The sequence below is a fragment of the Rhinolophus hipposideros genome (genome assembly GCF_964194185.1).
Source record: "Rhinolophus hipposideros genome assembly, chromosome: 4".
NCBI classification, from domain to species: Eukaryota; Metazoa; Chordata; class Mammalia; order Chiroptera; family Rhinolophidae; genus Rhinolophus; species Rhinolophus hipposideros.
In genome coordinates this window covers 28,480,843-28,501,529 of record NC_138050.1, presented here as the reverse complement: position 1 = coordinate 28,501,529, position 20,687 = coordinate 28,480,843, and the positions used below count along the sequence as shown (strand labels likewise).

The 20,687-nt window shown below is 35.3% G+C and overlaps 1 protein-coding gene across 11 annotated transcripts in view; it reads right to left on the bottom strand.

Annotated features, from left to right (window-relative positions):
• TENM3 (teneurin transmembrane protein 3) overlaps positions 1–20,687 on the bottom strand; it is a 955,259-nt gene that overhangs the window by 112,355 nt on the left and 822,217 nt on the right. For all 11 annotated transcript variants that reach the window (XM_081046184.1, XM_081046189.1, XM_081046188.1 and 8 more), the window contains 5 exons: positions 9,460–9,674; positions 3,992–4,202; positions 3,460–3,561; positions 3,074–3,268; positions 1,767–1,967 (listed from right to left, as the gene is read on the bottom strand). In XM_081046184.1, coding sequence (XP_080902310.1) covers positions 1,767–1,967; positions 3,074–3,268; positions 3,460–3,561; positions 3,992–4,202; positions 9,460–9,674 — 924 coding nt within the window. The remainder of the gene's footprint in view (positions 1–1,766; positions 1,968–3,073; positions 3,269–3,459; positions 3,562–3,991; positions 4,203–9,459; positions 9,675–20,687) is intronic.

The window sequence follows — 20,687 nt, the reverse complement described above, 5'->3', positions numbered from 1 at the left end:
ATATTCTGTTTTTTTTTTTTTCCCAGCAAGTCCTGTCTATTTTTCCTTTAAAATGTCCCTCAGATCTATCCTTTTCATTCCTATGAACTCCAAATGAATTCATGCTCTCCTCACTTCACTCTTCTGGGAAAGCTCTCTGACTTGTCTTCCGGTTGTCAAGGTATCACCATTCACACCCCGACATGTAATCTACATGTTAGTTCTTACATACGATTCTCATCATAGTAGTGGGCACACATCTTCACTATCAGTGAATTCTCCATTGTCTAAACCATTGTTTCTAAATGGTGTCCCTCATAATTGGGCCCAGCCCCATTTTTACCTCCTCATACTTTGTCTTCACTGTCCCATATAGATAGATATTCTCACTGTTGTATCTTTGCTAATAATAGTAGTGGTGGTGGTAGCTATATTTAGAATTTATTTTGGGCTAAGCACTATACTAAGTTCTTTATATACATTAATTCAAGTAATTCTCACAGCATCTCTGTGAAGAATGGCTTATGAGTAAATTCATTTTATAGATGAGTAAATTGATGCATGTAGTAATTTGCCTAAGGTTACACAGCTAAGTAGTGGAAACTGGACATGAACCCAAGCATCTGATTTCAGAGTCCCTACTCTCAAGTATTTTCTAATACTGTTCCTGTGTCAAAAAGTATTCCTCCCCATCCCCACACTGACTCCAATCTTTAAAGAAAGGCAAGAAATGTTAATAAAAGTCTCCTGGAAAACTTTCAGTAAGAGTCAAGACAGAATCACTCCTCTACATGCTGTTTGAATTCAACATATTATTCAATCTAACACTATAAATAAAATAGTAAACTGGAATGCATTGGTTTCTAGGTATTTCATGTGTGTTCGTCTTATCTTCCCAGTAGGTAATTTAGGTCAAGGTCAAAAAATTTGAAACCCACTCTCCTAGAGTACAGGAATGATTCATTATTCTTTTATCCCTACAGAGCCTATCGCAACGCCGTGCAAGTTAGTGCTCAATAACAACCGATTGAATAAAACCACTACGTGCGATTTCTATCACAGTCATATTATAAGCATACCTCGTTTTATTGCGCTTCACAGATGTTGCATTTTTTTTACAAATTGATCATCCACCAGCAGAAAGATTCCAACTTGCTTTATTGCAATATGCACTTGGTTGCTGTGGTCTAAAACCGAACCCGCAATATCTCCAAGATATGCCTGCATTATAACTAAACACTCAGTGTTGAACCATTATATACATTATAATACTTATATACAGAGGGTGCCCAAAAAATGGATACATATTTTAAGAAAGGAAAAAAAACTGTATTAAAATTGTAATACTCAATATACTCGTATACCGACAACAAAAAAAGAACACCAGTCATGTGTATACATTTGTTTTGGCACCCCTGGTATGTATATTCTTTATTTGATGGTTAACCTCATGTGGTCAAATAATTTTTAATTGAGGCTTCTCTGTTAGGAGACAATGTGCTTAAATCCCCAAGCTGTACACAGGCCTTGCAGTTAAGAAGCCAGAGTACTTTACACAAATGAAAGATTCTCCTTTACCATAATATTAAAGGAGAAGTTTTAACGCCAAGTTGACTAAGCCTGTTTCTTTCCTTTTGATAAGACAACAAATGCCATTTAAAAAAAATATTTACTTCTCTACTCACTTTAATAAAATCTGTATTCCATTTAATAATACAAATTACAAGAGCTTCATCTCTAGCTGGACAATATGAAGCGCTCAATTGTACGGCATTTGTGAACCTCACCATTTGAGCAGTCTGGGCCAGTCCAATTAGGATCGCAAGTGCAGGAGCCACTCTCTTGAAGATACGTTCCATGGCCTGAGCACTGGTCTGGACACATGGTTTTGAGTATTTCACAATTGCTACCACCCCATCCTGGATTGCAGTGACATTCCCCGTGGATACACACACCATGATTAGAACACCCAGGGTCTAGACAGTCAGCTAGTGTAAAGAACAGAGAACAATTTCATGATTAAATCTAGATGATATGCATACTACATGCAGAATAAAGACTTAAATCCCAATGTAAGTTATATAAACATTTTGGATACTCAAATATTTACCTACCACGTGCAAGAACTTGTTTCTGAAAATGCAGAGCACCATACGATAAAGCATTAAGAATCATGCCATTTAGGTAACTGAGACATTTATTTGCAAGGATCTGTAGTTTCCATGAATTACATACATATGCACGTGAGATTTCAGACTATTGCTCTTGGTTCTGCCTAATCAGGGAGTAATAAGTATTGGCTTCTCTCTAACAAAATTGTATCGGCTGACCTAACCCTCAACTATTAAGTGCTGACAGCTATACGGGACCCTCAAACTGTTTGAGAAATAAATGAGTTGCATACTCTCTATCCTTCTTAATTCACGTTAATGTGCTTTAGATGACGAGATTTAATTTAGCAATTTGACTCAATAAAACTTTACACTTGTAGGGTCAATGGCCTGAAAATTTAATTCCAGAGACTTAATTGTGTTACTTTGTGTGTGCAGATCAATAAAATCAATTTGATTGAAGAACGGAAATGGTGCTTTTCTGCTTTTTGAAAAAACAATTCAACTGCACTTCATAGTATAGCATCTTCACTGTCATCATTATATACACTTTGGAACAAACCCATGATATCATACTTTTTTTACTAGTACATTATGTTCAATATTCTGTCTTTCTAGAGATGCCAAAAGGCTTGATTTAAAAGCTGCCATCAATATGAAAAACTGTTAAAAAAACCCCAAACGAACCCAAACCAGTCCATTGTTGGTTTCAAGACTCAAATGTCTGCTTACTTTCTCAGAGTAAAAAAAAAAAAAAACAAATTATTCACACTACTGAAAAAGAGCAAAGGAGCTTTTGGTATTTGTTCTTTTTATCAGTTCAAATATTAAGAAAGCAAGACATCCATAAATATGGAAATCAAAATTACTTTCCTAAGAAGGCATATAGAAAGATTTCATCTGCCAAACTATAGAGTACGATGATAATCTGTTTCTTTTTTACGAAGGTAACAATAGACTTCTGTAAATATTGACATGTTTACCTTCTTCACAATTTTCTCCTTTGTATCCTGAGTTGCAGGCACAAGAGCCCATGATGCAAATCCCACGACCCCCACACTGTGGGTCAATACACTGGGTCGTCGGCACATCACACTCGGTGCCCTTCCAGCCACTGAAACAGAGGCAGCGGCCCTTTGAATACTGCCCATTGCCACTGCACAACACCGGACAGGCTGCTGTGAAACAAAACACGACAGAAGAATGAACAGCCACATTTTCAATCAAGATTCTGAAAGAAAAGACATCGTTGAAACAAGTAGCATGCCAGGCTTTCCCCTTTCTTTCCTGTCTTGGTAGTTTTCTGAATTACTCATGTTTCCATGGCTTATTTATATTGGCTTAAGGAAAAAAAATCTAACTCACATACCTCTTGAACAATCCGGACCCAGAAATCCTGGAAAACAATGGCAAGTTCCAGAAACACACTCTCCATTTCCATGGCAATTTCGGGGGCATTCCACCACAGACTCTGAAGAAAAGAGAAAGAAGAAATGCTTATTGTACAGTCTGCTTCTCACACTCGGCACACTGTGTCACTTTGATCATTTTAGCTGCACACTGAAGGAAGTATGGATGGCTTGCTTCATAACCAAAAAGGATTCATTTATACTAGATTATTCAAAGAGTAAAGCAAAGCATTGCCATTTCACATGCAGACGTTTTTTAAGGGTTTTCATGATGCACTGTTCTCCTACAAGATATTTCTGAATAATGTTTTCTTTTGGTGCTTCATGGTTTGTCACATATTCATAAACGAAAAATTTGAAAATATTTCTCACAGTTAATGTCAGGCTTTCACACCCTAGGAATCACTCAAAATTGGTGAAGACAATTTAGTTTTTGTTCAACACAGTCTTTAGGCTGTAGCCTGGAAAAAGATGCTCAGAAGACTTTCTTACCTATAACAATGGTATTAAAAGACACCTGCTCCGCATTTTTCCCATCATTATAAAAAGCGAGATGCCATATTCCAGAATCCAAATACTGGATAAAGCCAGCCTCGTGAAGACTGATGGACCGCGCCTGGCGCCCTGCTCTTTCAGACTCAAGCAGGTTCCGCTGTTCTCGTGCGATCAACCTGCTGCCATCCAGGAGCTCGACAAAGTCATACTGAGGATGAGGACAAGTAAAACGGTTTAGTAGTCAGAAATATTACGGTTGTGGCTGCTTCTCTCTTTTCTTCTTTACTTCAAACTTTTCTCCTTTGCTCCAGTAAATACAATATTTGACAAATGTTCTGATTGACAGGTTGTCTGTGCATAGCATTTACAGGGACGATGAAAACTGCAGTGTTGTTGTCTTTAAACATCACAGGTCACGTTTTCCCTTCTGGGGCAATATGGTTTCCAAATTTATATTTAATTCTTCTGACTGATTAAAAGTTTGATGAGTTTAGGCAGTTTGGAGATACACATATAAATCTGTAACATTCCAAACCCAGCAGCCTTGTTTTCGTTAGACCACTAGATACTCTCTTAAGGTTTTCCTCCTAGCTAATACTCATGTAGTAACAACTACCAGTGAATACTTACTCTGTGCCAGGATTATTTTTAATCCTCCTAGCAACGCTTCTGGGAAGGCATTAATATTTACACTTTAAATATGAAGGAAACTGAAACTTGAGGAGCTTAGGTGAGGTCAGATACCTAGTAAACAGTGGAGTTGGGATGTGAACTCAAGTGAACTTTGCTCAAAGCCTGGGCTGTTTCCTCCATACCTTTCTCTCCCTTTCTGTGACCTGATGTAACCATCCCACACACTGTGGACAAACCCATGAGTTTTGACTTAGTTACAGTTAGATTAAAAACATATAACAAGATGCCTTTACAGCTCTGATCAAAAGTCTAAAAAATTAAACAATGGAGGGTTTCTGAAGAGATGACAATAACAGTAAGCATGCCCAATTATTATTATGATAGTCATCATTACACTCAAGTTTTGCTTTAGTAAGATGAATCATGAACATTGGGTAGCTAGAAGAATTTAACTGGCAAATTTAAAGATAATTATAAGTATGGAATGCAATTGATTAGAGTCGGGTAAAATTTTGTAACCGGAGATGATGCAGTGCATTTGGAAGACACTGCAAAGACTTTCCAATATAGTTTTAATGAAATTGTTATATAATAGCTTCTTAAAAAGTAGAATGATTCCATTTCTATAGACTCTTACCAGTTTCATTTTATTCCCGAGGCATGTGCTTATGGTATAAGTATACTACAGTACTATATATTAGTCATTAATATTAAGGTACTATGCATGTGACTTATCAATATTCTACTTTCTGATAGATTCCTCAAATAGAATTTCATCAGGATTCTATTTAAAGAAAAGTATACTATATGAATCCCTTAATACAATCAGATTGGAATAAAATACATTGTTGGGATTCTGGGAATTACAGTTAAATATGTTGCCGCAGTATTGATGACAGACCTCTACTGCCATGTTTCCCGGAAAATAAGGCCTAGCTGGACAGTCATCTCTAATGCGTCTTTTGGAGAAAAAATTAATATAAGATCCAGTCTTATTTTACTATAAGACCTGGTATAATATAATATAATATAATATAATATAATATAATACCGGGTCTTATATTAATTTTTGCTCCAATAGATGCATTAGAGCTGATTGTCCGGCTAGGTCTTATTTTTGGGGAAACAAGGTGTTACTAATGGCCAGAATTTAGAATATCTAATTCAGCTTCTGACTTATTAAAATTTTTATTTCAACATAAAAGCATTTTTGTGTGTAGTAAAACTGCATTATATCATTATTCAACTGTGAGAAATATATGAAAAAGCTACAACTTAATTGGTATTCAAAAAAATTTTTGCATTTATATCTTGACAAAGATGAAAAGAATAACTGGTGTGGCTACTTGACCTGCAAAAATTTCACTGGAATTATATCCCAAAATTACCAGAGGAAAATTAATTCAGTGCCTCTTGAAAGCTGCCTGTATCTCAAACCTTTCATTTTTTCATCAGATTTAAATATGTGTATTAGCATAGCAGAGACAGGAAAGAATTTCTTTTTGTATGCAAGTTCCCATTGCATATAAATATTTTTCTTCTTTAACATTAAGCACTATAAATGAAAAACTGAAAGGGAGGAAATGTTGAGTTCGAACTGGTCTTTCCAGATCATCCTCATCATCGCCACTTTCATCATAGAAACCACCATTGCATCACACTATGAACAATAAAATAAGGGTGGAGTAGCGGGCGTGAAGGTGGAAGTGGGAGTCCCTGACAGTTCTGAGTATCTACCCAGTTGTAGGCTGCTCTGTAGGGGCGTTTCACACGACTTCAGGAGGGTTATTCAAATACCTAAAGACAAATTCCCCACTCAATGCTAAAACCATCACTACAAGAAATAAACAAATTATATGGAATTTAATATATTTAAATAATCTTTATTCTTAGGGTGTAAAATAATCACTTATGGGCAAACTTGAGTGTCATGAGGTTTGGTTTGTAGTACCTATTCAAAAGGTAGAGACAAGGATTTTATTGTGGGGGCAAGTCTTAGGATCTTATGAAATTTTTAGGGCAAATTTCAGCTTCCCCACTTTGGGGAGCGATCATGAGACAATACCTATACTTGATAAAGGAATCTTCGTGGTTCATTTTTGAACAGTTAGGCTAATCTGTATGCTTAACTCAATTCAGTTACTAAAATGATGAGAACTCAGAATCTATGAATACTTAACTATGTTCTTGAATAACTTTTTGGTAGTGGCATAGTCTTGTTGTAAATCTTGGAAATACAAAGCAGGAAGAGATTTTGCAGATCATCTGACCCAATTCTTTCATTTTACAGCCAGACACTAAGGTGCAGAGAAGTTAAGTGATATGCTCAAGGTCACAAGGTCAAAAAGTGGGAAGGGTGTATGCTTAGAACCCAGGTTTCCAACTCCCATTCTAAAATAGCCTTCATGCAAATGCACTTAAATGATACAGTCCACTATTAATGATAAAGCGTTAAATTGCTCCTTAGACTTCTAACTGGCCAGGAGAATAAATTGGGCATCAGGGAGAAGAAAGTCAATTGATTCCTTGGCAAGAATCAAGCGGTCATTTTTTTAAAGGGTCACAAAGACTTTAAAAACTCAAGTGACTATTCTGAATGGTTGGCCAATTTTAATTATTTCAGGTTGATGTATTTAATGTTCCCCATAAACAGAGAAATGTTCAATTTGGGCTGCTTTATAGCATATTTCATGTTTAAACACTGAACTCAGAAACAGTTGTTTGCTCTGCTGATCTTGAATACACCAGAAAAAGGAACTCTAAGAACTGTGAAGCTTAAGAAAATGTGATAGAAAAGAAAAGTGGATAACACACACATTTTGTTTAAATATCAGAAGAATTATGAAAAAACCTTCAAACTGCACCTTTTATTTCCCTAATCTTATATGGTATATATAACTTGCAAAGAATCTATCATAAATCTTTAAATAAACCTATAAAGTGCATGATACATTACTTTTTTCCTGAAATTATTTTTGCAATTTACTTTTATAGGTTACATGTTCACTGTTGTGTTATCTATTAGCTTACAGTTATGTGTCTTGAGTTATATGAAAATAACTTAATCACATGCGTGGTTTCAATGGACAATATCTATTTTTTCTATTTCATTGGAATATTGCTATAAATGCAATCTAGCTCTTATCATTGAAGTTACAGGGGTCCACTTACATTTAAGAAAATCTGATTACTACAGCCTTGTTAGTATTGCCTATAACATAAAGGGGAGACAAATGTAACTGTAATCTAAAATGTAAAATTGGACACTAGTACACAATAAGAAGTATTTGATGTGTAAGATGTGTAAGATTAAAGGCATTTACTTTAATAATCTAGATTTGAAAAACGTTAAATAAAAAAATGAATACAGCAAAGCATGATAGTCAAAAATTTTACAACTGTATACTTCATGTATATATATGACACTTTCCCTTATTCACAATGACATTAGTGAAGTCATGTTCAAATTTTCTTACTTATCTTTCTTTAAATATAGAATTTTTATGCATATGTGATTCATTTTTCTTTATAATTTCCTATTTTATATTCCTATGTTATAGAAAAAGCATTTCTCACAAAATTACATAACATAAAGCATACATGAAAATCTCCAAGTCCTCTCTTTAGAAATCAAATTAAAATCACCATGAAATTCCATGGGTTAAAAAAACTGTTTATTAAGTATAACTTGAAGCTCATCCAATCGTCAGTTTAAATTAACCATCTATTTCAGTTTTTGAAGTCTTGTATTTACTAACATCATTGTTGATCTTGGGAGAAGTCTGAGCTCCAATTTTACGGTAGGTAATTTAAATAATTTCTCTTATACATAATTGGACCTCCTTTAAACCACAATTTCCAATTTATACACCATGACCATATTAGATTATGAAAAAGCCTGTGAAATCATTGACAGTACCTCTCTATCTATTATTGTGAAGTGATCTTCATGAAAGGAATTGACTTTTATGTTTGAGTCTAGTCTATGATATAGGAATGTTTGAATTGTTTTGAGTACCACACTAATGTGATTATCCTTGGTTATCTATGAAAGCTCTTTTGCCTCTTTATTTCACTGTTCCTCATTTGTAGATGAGCAATTGTGGCTTGAGTTGATGAAGTTCATATCATATTTATATTTATGTTCCAATCATTCTTTACTAAGAGCAAATCTGGCATTAAGGAAAAATATATACAGAGGGTGCCAAAAAATGTATACACATTTTAAGAAAGGAAAACTGTATTAAAATTGTAATACTTAATATATACCGATAACAAAAGATGAATACAAGTCACATTTGACTTCTGCAATTACAAGAGGTGCTCAGAGTGGTTACCATCAGCGTCCAGACACTTCTGATTATGGCGAACTACTGCTTGAGCAACGCTGACCAAAGTGTCCACTTGTATACATTTTTTTGACACCCCCAGTATATATAAAATATATTTTTAACAGAATGAATATATGTTTGAGATGAAATGTTAATGCATCTATAACATGAAAGGAATAAGATCATCTGAAATAACCATAGGATCTTTGTAAAATACTGGAAAAATCCCTGGTGCTCAGATGATGTTCCATATTCATTATGTTACAAATTTTAGCACATTTTAATCAATCAATGGTTAAAGCAAGTCAGGAAGAAAATGCTGTTCTTCCTACTAATTCAAAAACCTCAAGATAAGTGTAATCTACATTCAAAATTCTTCTCACTGTAAAAGATCAATACAAAAGTGGTCAAACAGTTAAACAGCTGAACTTAAGAGACAGACTAACTTTAAAAATGCAAACTAGCCGTTTTCATTTTATTGACAACAAAGTCTACTTTTACCTGTGTATGGGAAGGTGGTAAGCCTTTTCGGCCATACACTCCAATCAATGCATCCTTCTGAAGAGAGATATTGAATTTAAGAAACTGTGGCTGATCAATAAAGAGCTGTGATCTCCAGAAGACCCCGGGAGGAACCTCTTGGTTTGCTCTTCGGCCAATATCAAGTTCTCCGGAATCTATGGTGTTATTTTCTTGCATAAATCCACCTAATTTTCCTGAATGTAAGAGATCCATTGAAGAATAACCCCAAATTAAAACAATAACAAACAGAGATACCCCAAACAACCTTCCTTTCAAAAAAGTTATTTCTCTAGATGCTCAGACATTTCACATTCCTCTGATAAATGAAATGCTCTCACGTACTTTTCACTTTAAAAGCTTTTTGTTAGATATTGTTCAACTAACACATTTTTGAAGACATTTAAGTCAAAATCCTTCGACTTCCTGCAAGGTATGCCTATTATTGAAACTGTTTTCACACCTACAGTTTTTCTTGATCACTTGAAACACAATTATCCCGCAAATTATATGTCTTGTTATTTCTTAGGAGAGATTAAGTCTGGTACTTACCAGTCATTCTAAACATACTGAAGTGTAAAGTAAGGCAGGATGGATTATGGAGATTTTCAAATCAATCCTTAAACAAACAACAGAACCAATCAATGGCCCTGATTCAAGTAGTTGCCTCTACACTATTTATCAGAATGAATGAAAAATCAGATGCTGGAAGGGAAATAGAGAAGGGGTAGTGGGAACATCCTGAGGGGACGGGAAGAAGAGGTAAGTTTAAATTCTTACAAAGTTTTTGATGTAGGCTGCTACAACTTTTCCTTTTTCTTTTGACCCTCATCTCAAATTCACTTTCAGCCTTAGCAGGCACACTTGAATGGTCTCTCTCAATGACCTTCAACCTGTAGGAACAAAGACTCTGCTGCCTGAATTTCTGTAACCTCATAGAGACCATCTCCTTTCTTTCTGCATGACCTGGTTTTAGGAAACAGATCCAAGACTCCTTTTTCTTTGGTCTGCTGTTGCCCTCTGTCCCTCTTTGCTAAGTTTCTTTCTCAGTTATTCTGAGGGGATTAGTGATAGAGGAGGTTTTATAACTTGCCTTAAGAGAAATAAACACAAATAACTTGCCTTAAGATAAATAAACAGAAATAAAAACACAAGCCTAAGGAACAGAATGAAACTGGACAAATCATTCTCTATCAGGTCAATCGTTTTAAAGTCATAAGACTGACTTACTACTAAGTTTGTCTCTTTTAAACATTAACCTGAAAATTAATTGAGATAGTATATAATATTATACAACATCTATTATATAATAGCCTCCAGAGAAAATGTTAATTCCACACTTAGAGGACTAAATTTCAAATCAGAGACTTGTGAATGATCTTAATTTAATGACAAAAGAGTGTCTTCTGACTGTCTATGAAGAGTTCTCTCCTTAACATTGAGTTCATTTTTGAGTGTCTACTAGGGTCATAGAACTGTAGGTGATAGGAAGAAATATAACCCAACAGGTAGAACCTTCGAGATTGTCGACTCTGGTTTCCATGACTTCTCCCATCAAGCAACTAATTACCTGGCTGAGAAGACATCTACAAACTGATAAATTAAAGGACAATCTAAAGTAATAGATGATTAAAGGTCAGAGGGAGGTGATAGCACTGTAGCTGGAGGTTGAAATATTTCACAGAAGAGTTAATTAAGTTCTGAGGTAAACTTTAAAGAACATGACATGTAGGACAAGGTTTCTGAGTTGGGGTGAACATCACGATTAAAAACATGGCATGTGTTAGGGTGATGATGAGCGGAGAGATCCATTTGGCTAGAAAAGCAGTTGAGAAACTGGTTTTGGGGTCAGACAAACCTGGGTTTGAATCCTTGCTCTGTCACTAATTAGCTGTGTGACCTAAAGGAAGATACTAATCCTCATTGGTAAAATGGGGATAGAAATAATGCAAATCACAGGTCTATTGTGAGGCTTGCATTATACAAAGTGTTTGGCTCTCAGTTGGTATTGAATGAATGGAAGTCAGTAATGGCTTTGTCCTGGGAGTAATGGGCGATAAGCTGGAAAGGGAAAATGACCTTAGTTTGTGGAGGGCCTTGAATGACAGGTTAAAGAATCTAGTTTTTATATTGCATGTTAGTGATGTTTTGTATATTTTCAACTCTATCAAAGAGCATTCTTTTACTCTTTTCCCTGAAGATATATATATTTACTAGCATTATGTTACTATGCATATAATGTATGGCATGTTTTAAAAATAGATACTTGAAGTAGACTTAGTATGGGTAAATTGTATTTCAGTGTCACAAAGGCAATTACTTGTTTGTTCCTGTGTTGTGTATATGCGTGTGTGTGTGTGTGTGTGTGTGTGTGTCTGTGTATATGTGTGTGTTGGGGAGGGCACCCCTTGATCTAATTTATAGCCATAAGGGTCTATAGATAAGTGTGATAGATAAATGTGAAGTATGAGGGAGAGTCTATTAATTGTAAATGTTGGGACTGTTTTCTACCTGGACTAGTGTATCCTGCAATGAAACATGTACCGTCAGGTGCAAAGGACACCTACAGTGAAATGGAGGCCCATTTAAAGTTCTGATCAGGCTAAAGGTGAAATGAAGTCATTGTTTCAATGACATTCAAGTGCAGTAGTGTGGGAAGCATGGGAGTGGAGAGATGAGTTAGGATACAGTGCAGATAAGGTAGATATGAGTCAGGAGAAAGCTTAGTTAAAAGACAGCTTAGTTAAAATCCATTATTTACAATTTCACTTCTCTGTTTTCCTGATGTGCATAATCATAACTGCTAACAACTCATCAGCTCTCATATCTATTTTTCTTGAACTAATTTAGTAATATAAAATGCTCTAGGGAAGAAAAGTTAGAAATTGGGTTACAGTAATTATTGTAACTTTTCATGTATCAACACAAAGATAAAAAAATATAATCTTACCACCCAGAAATTATTTTTGCTTCCTATCTATCCAGACATCTTTCTTTATTTTGTAGAAAGTTTCAAATACCTGTGACCAATTTCTAGTTTTCATTTTGGATGCTTCTGCATAGGTACCTACCTACATTTGTCACAAATTATCTTTTATTGAAAAGATTGAAGAGGGGGAAAAGAGAAATGGAGCTAACCTTTACTGAAAACCTACAACATGTCAGATGGTTTCACCTGTATTATCTGTTTTAAAATTCAAATAAACTCTCTGAAGTGGATCTTATTTTGAGATGAAGAAACTAAGGCTCAGAAAAGTAATTTATGTGGCCAAAGTGATTGGAAGAGTCAAGATTAAAATTGAGGTCTGCATAATTCCAAAACTATGTGTTTTGTACCGGGGGTGCCAAAAAAATGTATACAAGTGGACACTTTGGTCAACGTTGCTCACGCAGTAGTTCGCTGTAATCAGAAGCACTGGACACTGATGGTAACCACTTCAAGCACCTCTTGTAATCGCAGAAGTCAAACGTGACTTGTATGTATCTGTTGTTATCGGAATATATTGAATATTAAAATTTTAATAGTTTTTTTTTCTTTCTTAAAATGTGTATACATTTTTTTTGGCACCCTCTGTATAATCAGTTGTATAATCTTTGTTTTTTATTAAAACAAAAATATTATTTTAAATTACTAAGTTTTAAATTTATCTATTTCATGTAAAATCAGACATATTAACTGACTGAACCACACTAGAAAATCTGCTTCGGTTTCAATTTTAAGACATAAAGTTATAGTTATTTTTATTAGGAAGAAATGACCAATTCTTGTGTAATAAAAACTACCATGGATAATATGACATCATATTCTTTGTGTTATAATTTATAACAGGTTGCTAATTTTTGTCTTTTGGTTGACTTCCACATGAAACTATTTTTATATACTGAATAGAGTAGTCTTTATTTCCCCACTAAGATCTATTAGTACATATGTCATATTTAAATATGGAAATGGTTCATATTTGGACACATTCATCAAGTTCATACATTTGTAAGGCTATCATTATACTTTATTATTATTAACAAGCTCTATTGTTATTATCTGAAGCTAATGTGGTTTAGATTTAATCTACAGTCTGGTGGTGATCTTATCTACTGTTGCTATAAATGGTTTTTAGTGGCTTTAATAGCACACCTGTGCTTTGAAAGCTGGTAAGCATAAACTGGCTCCAACCACAGGTTTCTTTTTTCCCCCAAACATCATTTTTGCCCAAGAGAGTTAGCTTTGGAAATAATAGTCAAGTTCTGACTTGTAGGATTTCAGAGGTTGTGTTTTGCTGCTTTCTCTCCCTACTGATATGGAGGGGTTAAAATCTTTTTCACTGAACTATGTGTGCCCACTGTTGTGTCAGTAAGCGTATCTACTTATCCAATTAGTCCCATGGCTAATTTAACAGGTGGCTCTTTTTCAGAAAGATGGTTCTTTCATTTGTAAAACACAAGAACCAAGGTTGACTGAATGTGCTTGAATGAGTAGTAGTTACTATCACTGGTATTTTTCTCCCTATAATGAAAAAGCCGAAGTAACCATAACATCATAGAATCTCAGAGTTCAAGTGCCCATGGAGGTGACTGGTCCAGGAATCTTCAGACAAGAGTAGTGACACCCTGAGGTATGATGACTGCATGAAGACTTTTCAATGAGGAGAGGGGCAAACTGTTTTAAGGGAATAATTTCTAGAACTGCATCAACTTCCACACGTAGACTCTCGTTACAACAGAAAGGCATACATCCAGAATCTTACTATAGCACCCTGTCTTGAAGCATAAATCTTCTAGGGTGTCCAACAAAGGCACATTTTAAAGTATTACTCTAGACGAAGCCCCCTTTATTCAAGACACCATGAATCCAAGGTAAGGCTTCAGTGTCTTTCCCTGTTTTATACACATTTCTATTAATGACAAACTGTGGCGTTAAGAAATGAAGTATTTAAGGCTGCTGGTAGGTTTTGAAATCTGATATATCACGGGGGAGGTAAACATTTTTGTTTAATGCCCTCATCGCCCACCCCAACCATTGTCAAACAACGCTTTTCAACTGCTGAAGAGTTTCGTGATTGCAAAGAGAGCATCAATAAGGTAAAAATTAAAGGCAGTGATGACTTTTTAAATCAAACTCATGGCAAGGATTTGTGCTTTATCTCTCTACTACCATGTTTCCCCGAAAATAAGACTTAGCCGGACAATCAGCTTGAATGCGTCTTTTGGAGCAAAAATTAATATAAGACCTGGTATTATATTATATTATAAGACTTGGTCTTATAGTAAAACAATATAAGATTAATAATGATATAAGACTAAAAAAAGATGCATTAGAGCTGATTGTTCGGCTGTGTCTTATTTTCGGGGGAAACACGGTATCTCCCTAGAGTAGGAATCCAGAACTGAGATGGCTGTGACAAAATGTATATTAATTTATTTGAACTGAAAAAAAAAATAAGTCAGACTTTTTCTGACAGGAAGTTTGGTTTTAATGAGTACTAACTCTGCCAGTAAATTAGATAGTAGGCATTTCCCATAAATTAAATGAGCCAATTAAATAGAGATATTTGAAGCATATAATATGATAGAAGCCTTCAAAAAGAATTATAATAACAAAAGTGAATGGAAATGAACAATAGTTCCATTTTTCACCAAATTCTGCACATACCAGATTAAACAAGGTGCCGCTAAGTAAAAGAATACAGGTATAATTAACAGTATTTTGCTAAACCTTGGTACAGCCTTTTTTAGTACACTCCACAGAAACAGAATATAGATTGATTCAGAAGACGGTAACAAATCCTTTTGAAAGTAGGTAGTTGCCAATTCTTTGTTTTTAATAAAACTGAAGAAGATATGTGGTGGAATTGACAGCTTGTAGACCACTACACATTCTTTTTGAAAATAGATCACAATGTGATTTTTGACATATAACTAAGAAGGATTTTACATAATTGAACAGCATCACTCTAAAAAAAAAAAATCCTTCCATTCCCATGTGCTTATTTTGTAGCAAGATTTTTCATGCTTATATTTATAAAACAGGAAAACAGGAATAGAATTCCTATCGAATTGTGTTTTGCTCTTATAATAAACAATATTCATACATGAATACATAAACTTTGAAAAACTCCCCATTTTTCTCATTCAGAGTGGTATTTTCAAGTTTTATATTAATAATTATCAAAATGTTTAACATGTTTATGTAATAATTAGGTTGATTTCAGTCAAATGTGTACAACTAATACTTATAAGCATGATTCAATACAGAAAAAAACAGCTTTTTTTAAAAACAGGTTTTTAAAAACACTTAAGAGTAGTATGGTCACAAGAAATGAAATTTAATTTAAATTTGTATACACATTTTGTTTTAGGGGTACAAGAACAAAATAGTTGGAAGATCCAAGATCCAGTCTAGCTTTTGTTATGAAATACAATTGTCATTTTTTTTCCTTTAATTTATTGGGGTGACAATTGTTAATGAAATTACATAATTTCAGGTGTACAATTCTGTATTACATCATCTATAAATCCCATTGTGTGTTCACCAGCCAGAGTCAGTTCTCCTTCCATCACCATATATTTGATCCCCCTTACCCTCATCTCCCTCCCCCTACCCCCCTTACAATTGTCATTTTTAAGTGCCTATCGAATTTTATTTGCTTGAAATGATTACACTATTTAGAATGAATTTCTTTTGAATTGAAGTCCTAGAACATGTCTTTTCTAAAAGGTAGGTGCAGGCTTGATTTCTCATTATAATCAGTGATGTAGCTAGAAGGACATCACTGCTTTTTCTCTACTGAAATTCACTGAACCGACTGCTTAGATTAGTATTAATATAATGTTCCTACTAAAGCCTGTAGTTTGACTGTCAGGGGACTAGAGTTCTATGAAGGGGCTTTGTCTTTTTTAAATCATGCAGTGTGGGTTTTGAAGTCATGGCCATTCTCTCATTTGGCCAACTGTGGTCACTCCCATTAGTATTTTCAAATGCTGTGGACTGATTGTCAACACACCTGGCTGTCTGTGTGCCATTGACACAGTTTGATAAACTTGTAAATACTTGCACAACCTTTTCCTCTGAAGCTCCTCAGTCCTCTTAGATAAAAGCCTGGACACAGATGTCTTTCATCATGTCCTGAATTCCAGAAAACTTTGGCTTCAGAGGAAATTAAAGGAGGGCTGGTTGTAGTGCTTTCTCCTCCCTCACTGAGATCACTCCATCCTTCAATCCCCAGAGTCTGAACCTGGGAATGATCATAGGAAACGCTAAGGTTGTCTGTAGGTTTCACTAAGAGAAAAAGGAGGAAAGATGGAGTGAAAAATAGACAGGGCAACAGAGTGCCCCTTGGTTATTCTAAACTCAAAGCTTGTAGGTTAGGAATCAAACCAATTAAAGCCATCACAGTAAGAGTGAGATGTACCATGTCTTCAAACACAATAGGGTATCATCTTGAAGATTTTTTTCAATGTGTCCTGTTGTGCCTGAATGTGGGAGCCACCAGCAGTCTTTTCACCTACTAACTGTGATGTTTTCTTTTCATCAGCAAGCATGTGTCACAACAGTCTTAGTGTCTTAAAATATAGTTGTCAGAGGCCACATACGCAAAGCTATTGTTAGTCGGCTCCTGCTTATTTATGTGATACCCAGTTTGTATGAAAACACATTAGTAAAGTGGCATTTTTCAGACAATGCCTTAAAAAAAGTACTCTGCATCCTGAGATATTTTTACAAATAATAGTTTACCAATGCTCAATGTCCTAAGGGCAAAACACCGTATTTGAAATCATACCGATAATTAGTAGGTTTGGTATCTATCTGAACATTATCTTGTGACATCAGAAAAATACTGAAAGTTCAAAAACACTAAATGTTTTGCCATATATATCATGCATTTGCTGCCTGCATATGATGTCAGTAAACAAGCCTATAATGACTAAAATGGAAAGGCAGAGAAGAAATCCAACTACAAAAGTCTAACTCAATTGTTGATGGGATAAATGATAATATCATCTTAAGTCCCACAGAGGTACAAATAATTAAGATGGCAGGAAGCAAGGTTAGGCATTTATAGACAATCAATAGCCCACCCTCCAATTCTATCACCTAACCTTGGATTCATACCTTGACTTTGAGATCTCTGATAAAACAACACATGTTTTTATAAACCACCGCATGCCATAACTTAACATTGCAGATAGAGAGGGTTACATCACAAGCTAAATGAAATAAAACATTACCTTGCAAAAAATAGCTTAATGGACAAAATCAATACTGCACCTAATTAAGGAACTATTATACATTGTAACAACTCAAATACTATAAATAATATTGAATAAAGCTCAATGCTCCAGCAACCCTGTTAATCCCATCACTTCAATTCACAGGCAATCTTTTAACTTGCTCAAAATCTAATTCTCGTGTAGATGCTCAAAATCTAATTCTCGTGTAAAATCTACTCTCGGGTAGATGAGGGTAAAGGGGTTCAAATATATGGTGATGGAAAGAGAATTGAATCTGGGTGGTGAACACACAATGTGATATATAGATGACATATTACAGGATTGTACACCTGAAATCTATGTAACACTACTAACAATTGTCACCCCAATAAACTTTAATTAAAAAAATCCAATTCACTGAAATTGTCTAGTATTTGATTAAAATGATACATGATGAACAATAATGAAAATTTAAAAACAATTTGAATTATTTTGTTTAAATAGGATGAACCAAATGTACACACACACACACACACACACACACACACACACACCTTTTCTAAAAGGTAGGTGCTAAAAAAATATATATACACATTTTAAGAAAGGGAAAAATTATTAAAATTGTAATACTCAATATATACTGATAACAAAAGATGAATACAAGTCTTGTGTACATTTTTTTGGCACCCCCGGAATATAGACATAGACACACACCTAGTTTACTACTCATACAAAAGAGTTTTCTTTTTCTTTTTTGGATTGGAGAACTCATTTGTCAGAGTTATACTAACCAAAATTTATGGCCTTTCATTTTGTTTTATATTATCCCAAATTGTACTATGCTAAATTTTGGCATGTGTCTTATTCCTCCTTTCAAATAAATCTAGTACTGAAATGTCCTTGGTTGATTTCTGTCTTGCCTAGAAATTCACATGCTCTGGGAACAACAACTGTGACTGTCTTGTTTTTCAATGCTGTGTTCTAAGAACTTAGCTCTGTGCATGGCACGTAATATATGCTCAATAAATAAATAGAATGAATGAATACTATGCATTCAAAGGAAGATTAAGGATAAGATTCCTTTCATAAAATCCCAATAACTAAAAATATAAATAACAAATGATAGGGATTCTATTATTGCTTTAGAAGATATTATTGATGCTGATTTAAGTATCTATCATCTTAAGAAATTTGCTACAAAAATACAAGCATATATTCTTGAACTGCAGAAAAAAGAGTGAACGAGTAATTACTGACATGTATCAAATACTTGTCATGTTCGAATCACTGCTTGGCAGCCTACATGTATTATCTGATTTAAATCTCACTATTATCTTATGAAGAAACTGGAGGTTAGAGAAGGCAATTTGCTTAAAGCCATCTAGTGAGTAGCAGAGCTTCAATTCTTAGCCACTGTACTGAACCAACATTTGCTTCGTGTATACTTTATACAAGACCTCTGTTGGACCCTTTATATACTTTACGTCATTTAGTCCTACTGTTTTCATTTACTCATTCAACAAATACTTACTGAGTACCTATTACATGCCAATGATTGCGTTAAAAGCTTGGGACAGAGCAGTGGAAAAATAATGATGTTTGTCTTATACTTTAGCAAAGAAGGTAATTAAATAGTAACCGCGATAATCACCAACATTGGTCAAGCATTTACTATGTGCTGTACACCATTTTAAGTATTTACACTGACTACTCAAGACCACTCTAATGGATGAGATAACTCAGGCACAGAGAAGCTATATGACTTGTCACAAATAATAAAGGCACTAAAAATCAGAACAAAGATAAGAAACAGGTGGTTTAGTTCAAGAGCCTATACACTATCTCCCTGCTATATTGTTTTTACATTATAACATGGGGTGATGAGCATCTAGATTGTGGAGAGCTCCGTAAGTCTTTTAAAGGCGTCTGGCCAGAATCTAGGTTACCGAAAGGGGTCAGGCAGGGTATTGACACCTCAGATTTATGTTTAAAGAATGGATGAGCAAGACTAGAGACATACATCCCAGACAGAAAAGAGTCTGTAATCCAGGTGAGAGACAATGGGGTCCAAGAGATAGCTTGGACTTAGAACTGACAGAATTTGGTGACTAATTGAATGTGGGAGTCACGCGAGTAGAGAGTAGGAGTAGTCAGGTGCGACTCCTAAACTTCTGGCCCACGTCACTAGGTGAATGGTGATGCCATTTGCTGATATAGAAAGCCCTGAAAGAGAGGAAAATTGGGAAAGAAAGATGATATGCCAATAGTGTTTTCCAAAGATGGCCACATCTTCCATCTCTCTTGGCCTAATGCAACATGTCCCTGCCATTTCCCCAGTCAATAGAGAAGCTCCATGTTTCTTTCCATGAATCTGGGCTGATCTTAATGACTTTCTTGACCAACAGGATGTGATGGTAGTGACACCCTAGAGTGTCCAATATCCTAGAAGCCTTGTCTCTTGGAATGCTCCCTCTTGAGACAGTCCTCTTCAGAACTAGCTGCTATGTTCTGAGAAGCATGAGCCATATAAAGGCCATGGTTAGATGTTACAGTCAGCAGCCACAACTGGGCTCCAGCCAACAGGTAGCATCTACTGCCAGCCATGTGAGTGAGCCACCTTACAGCTCATACAGCTCAGGGGGGTGTTCACACAAACCCGGCTGGCATCTGAGAGCAACTGCATGCGAGACCCACACAAAAACACAAGAATTGCCTAGTCCATCTATAGAACCCTGAGAGATAACAGATTGTTCTTTTAAGCTACTGAGTTTTGACATGGCTTGTTATGCAGTAACAGATAACCTAAGTAGTTGATGGGTTCAGTTTGAGACACGTGGAGTTTGAGATGCTTGGAAGACAGCCAGATGGACATGTTCCAGAGCTACTTGGATAGATTTTATGTAGTTGATGTCTGGAGCTCGAGGAGGGAGATCTAAGCAGCACTTATTGATCTGGTAGCACACAGAATGTAACACAGCACATGGAATGCAACAGAAGCCAGAAGA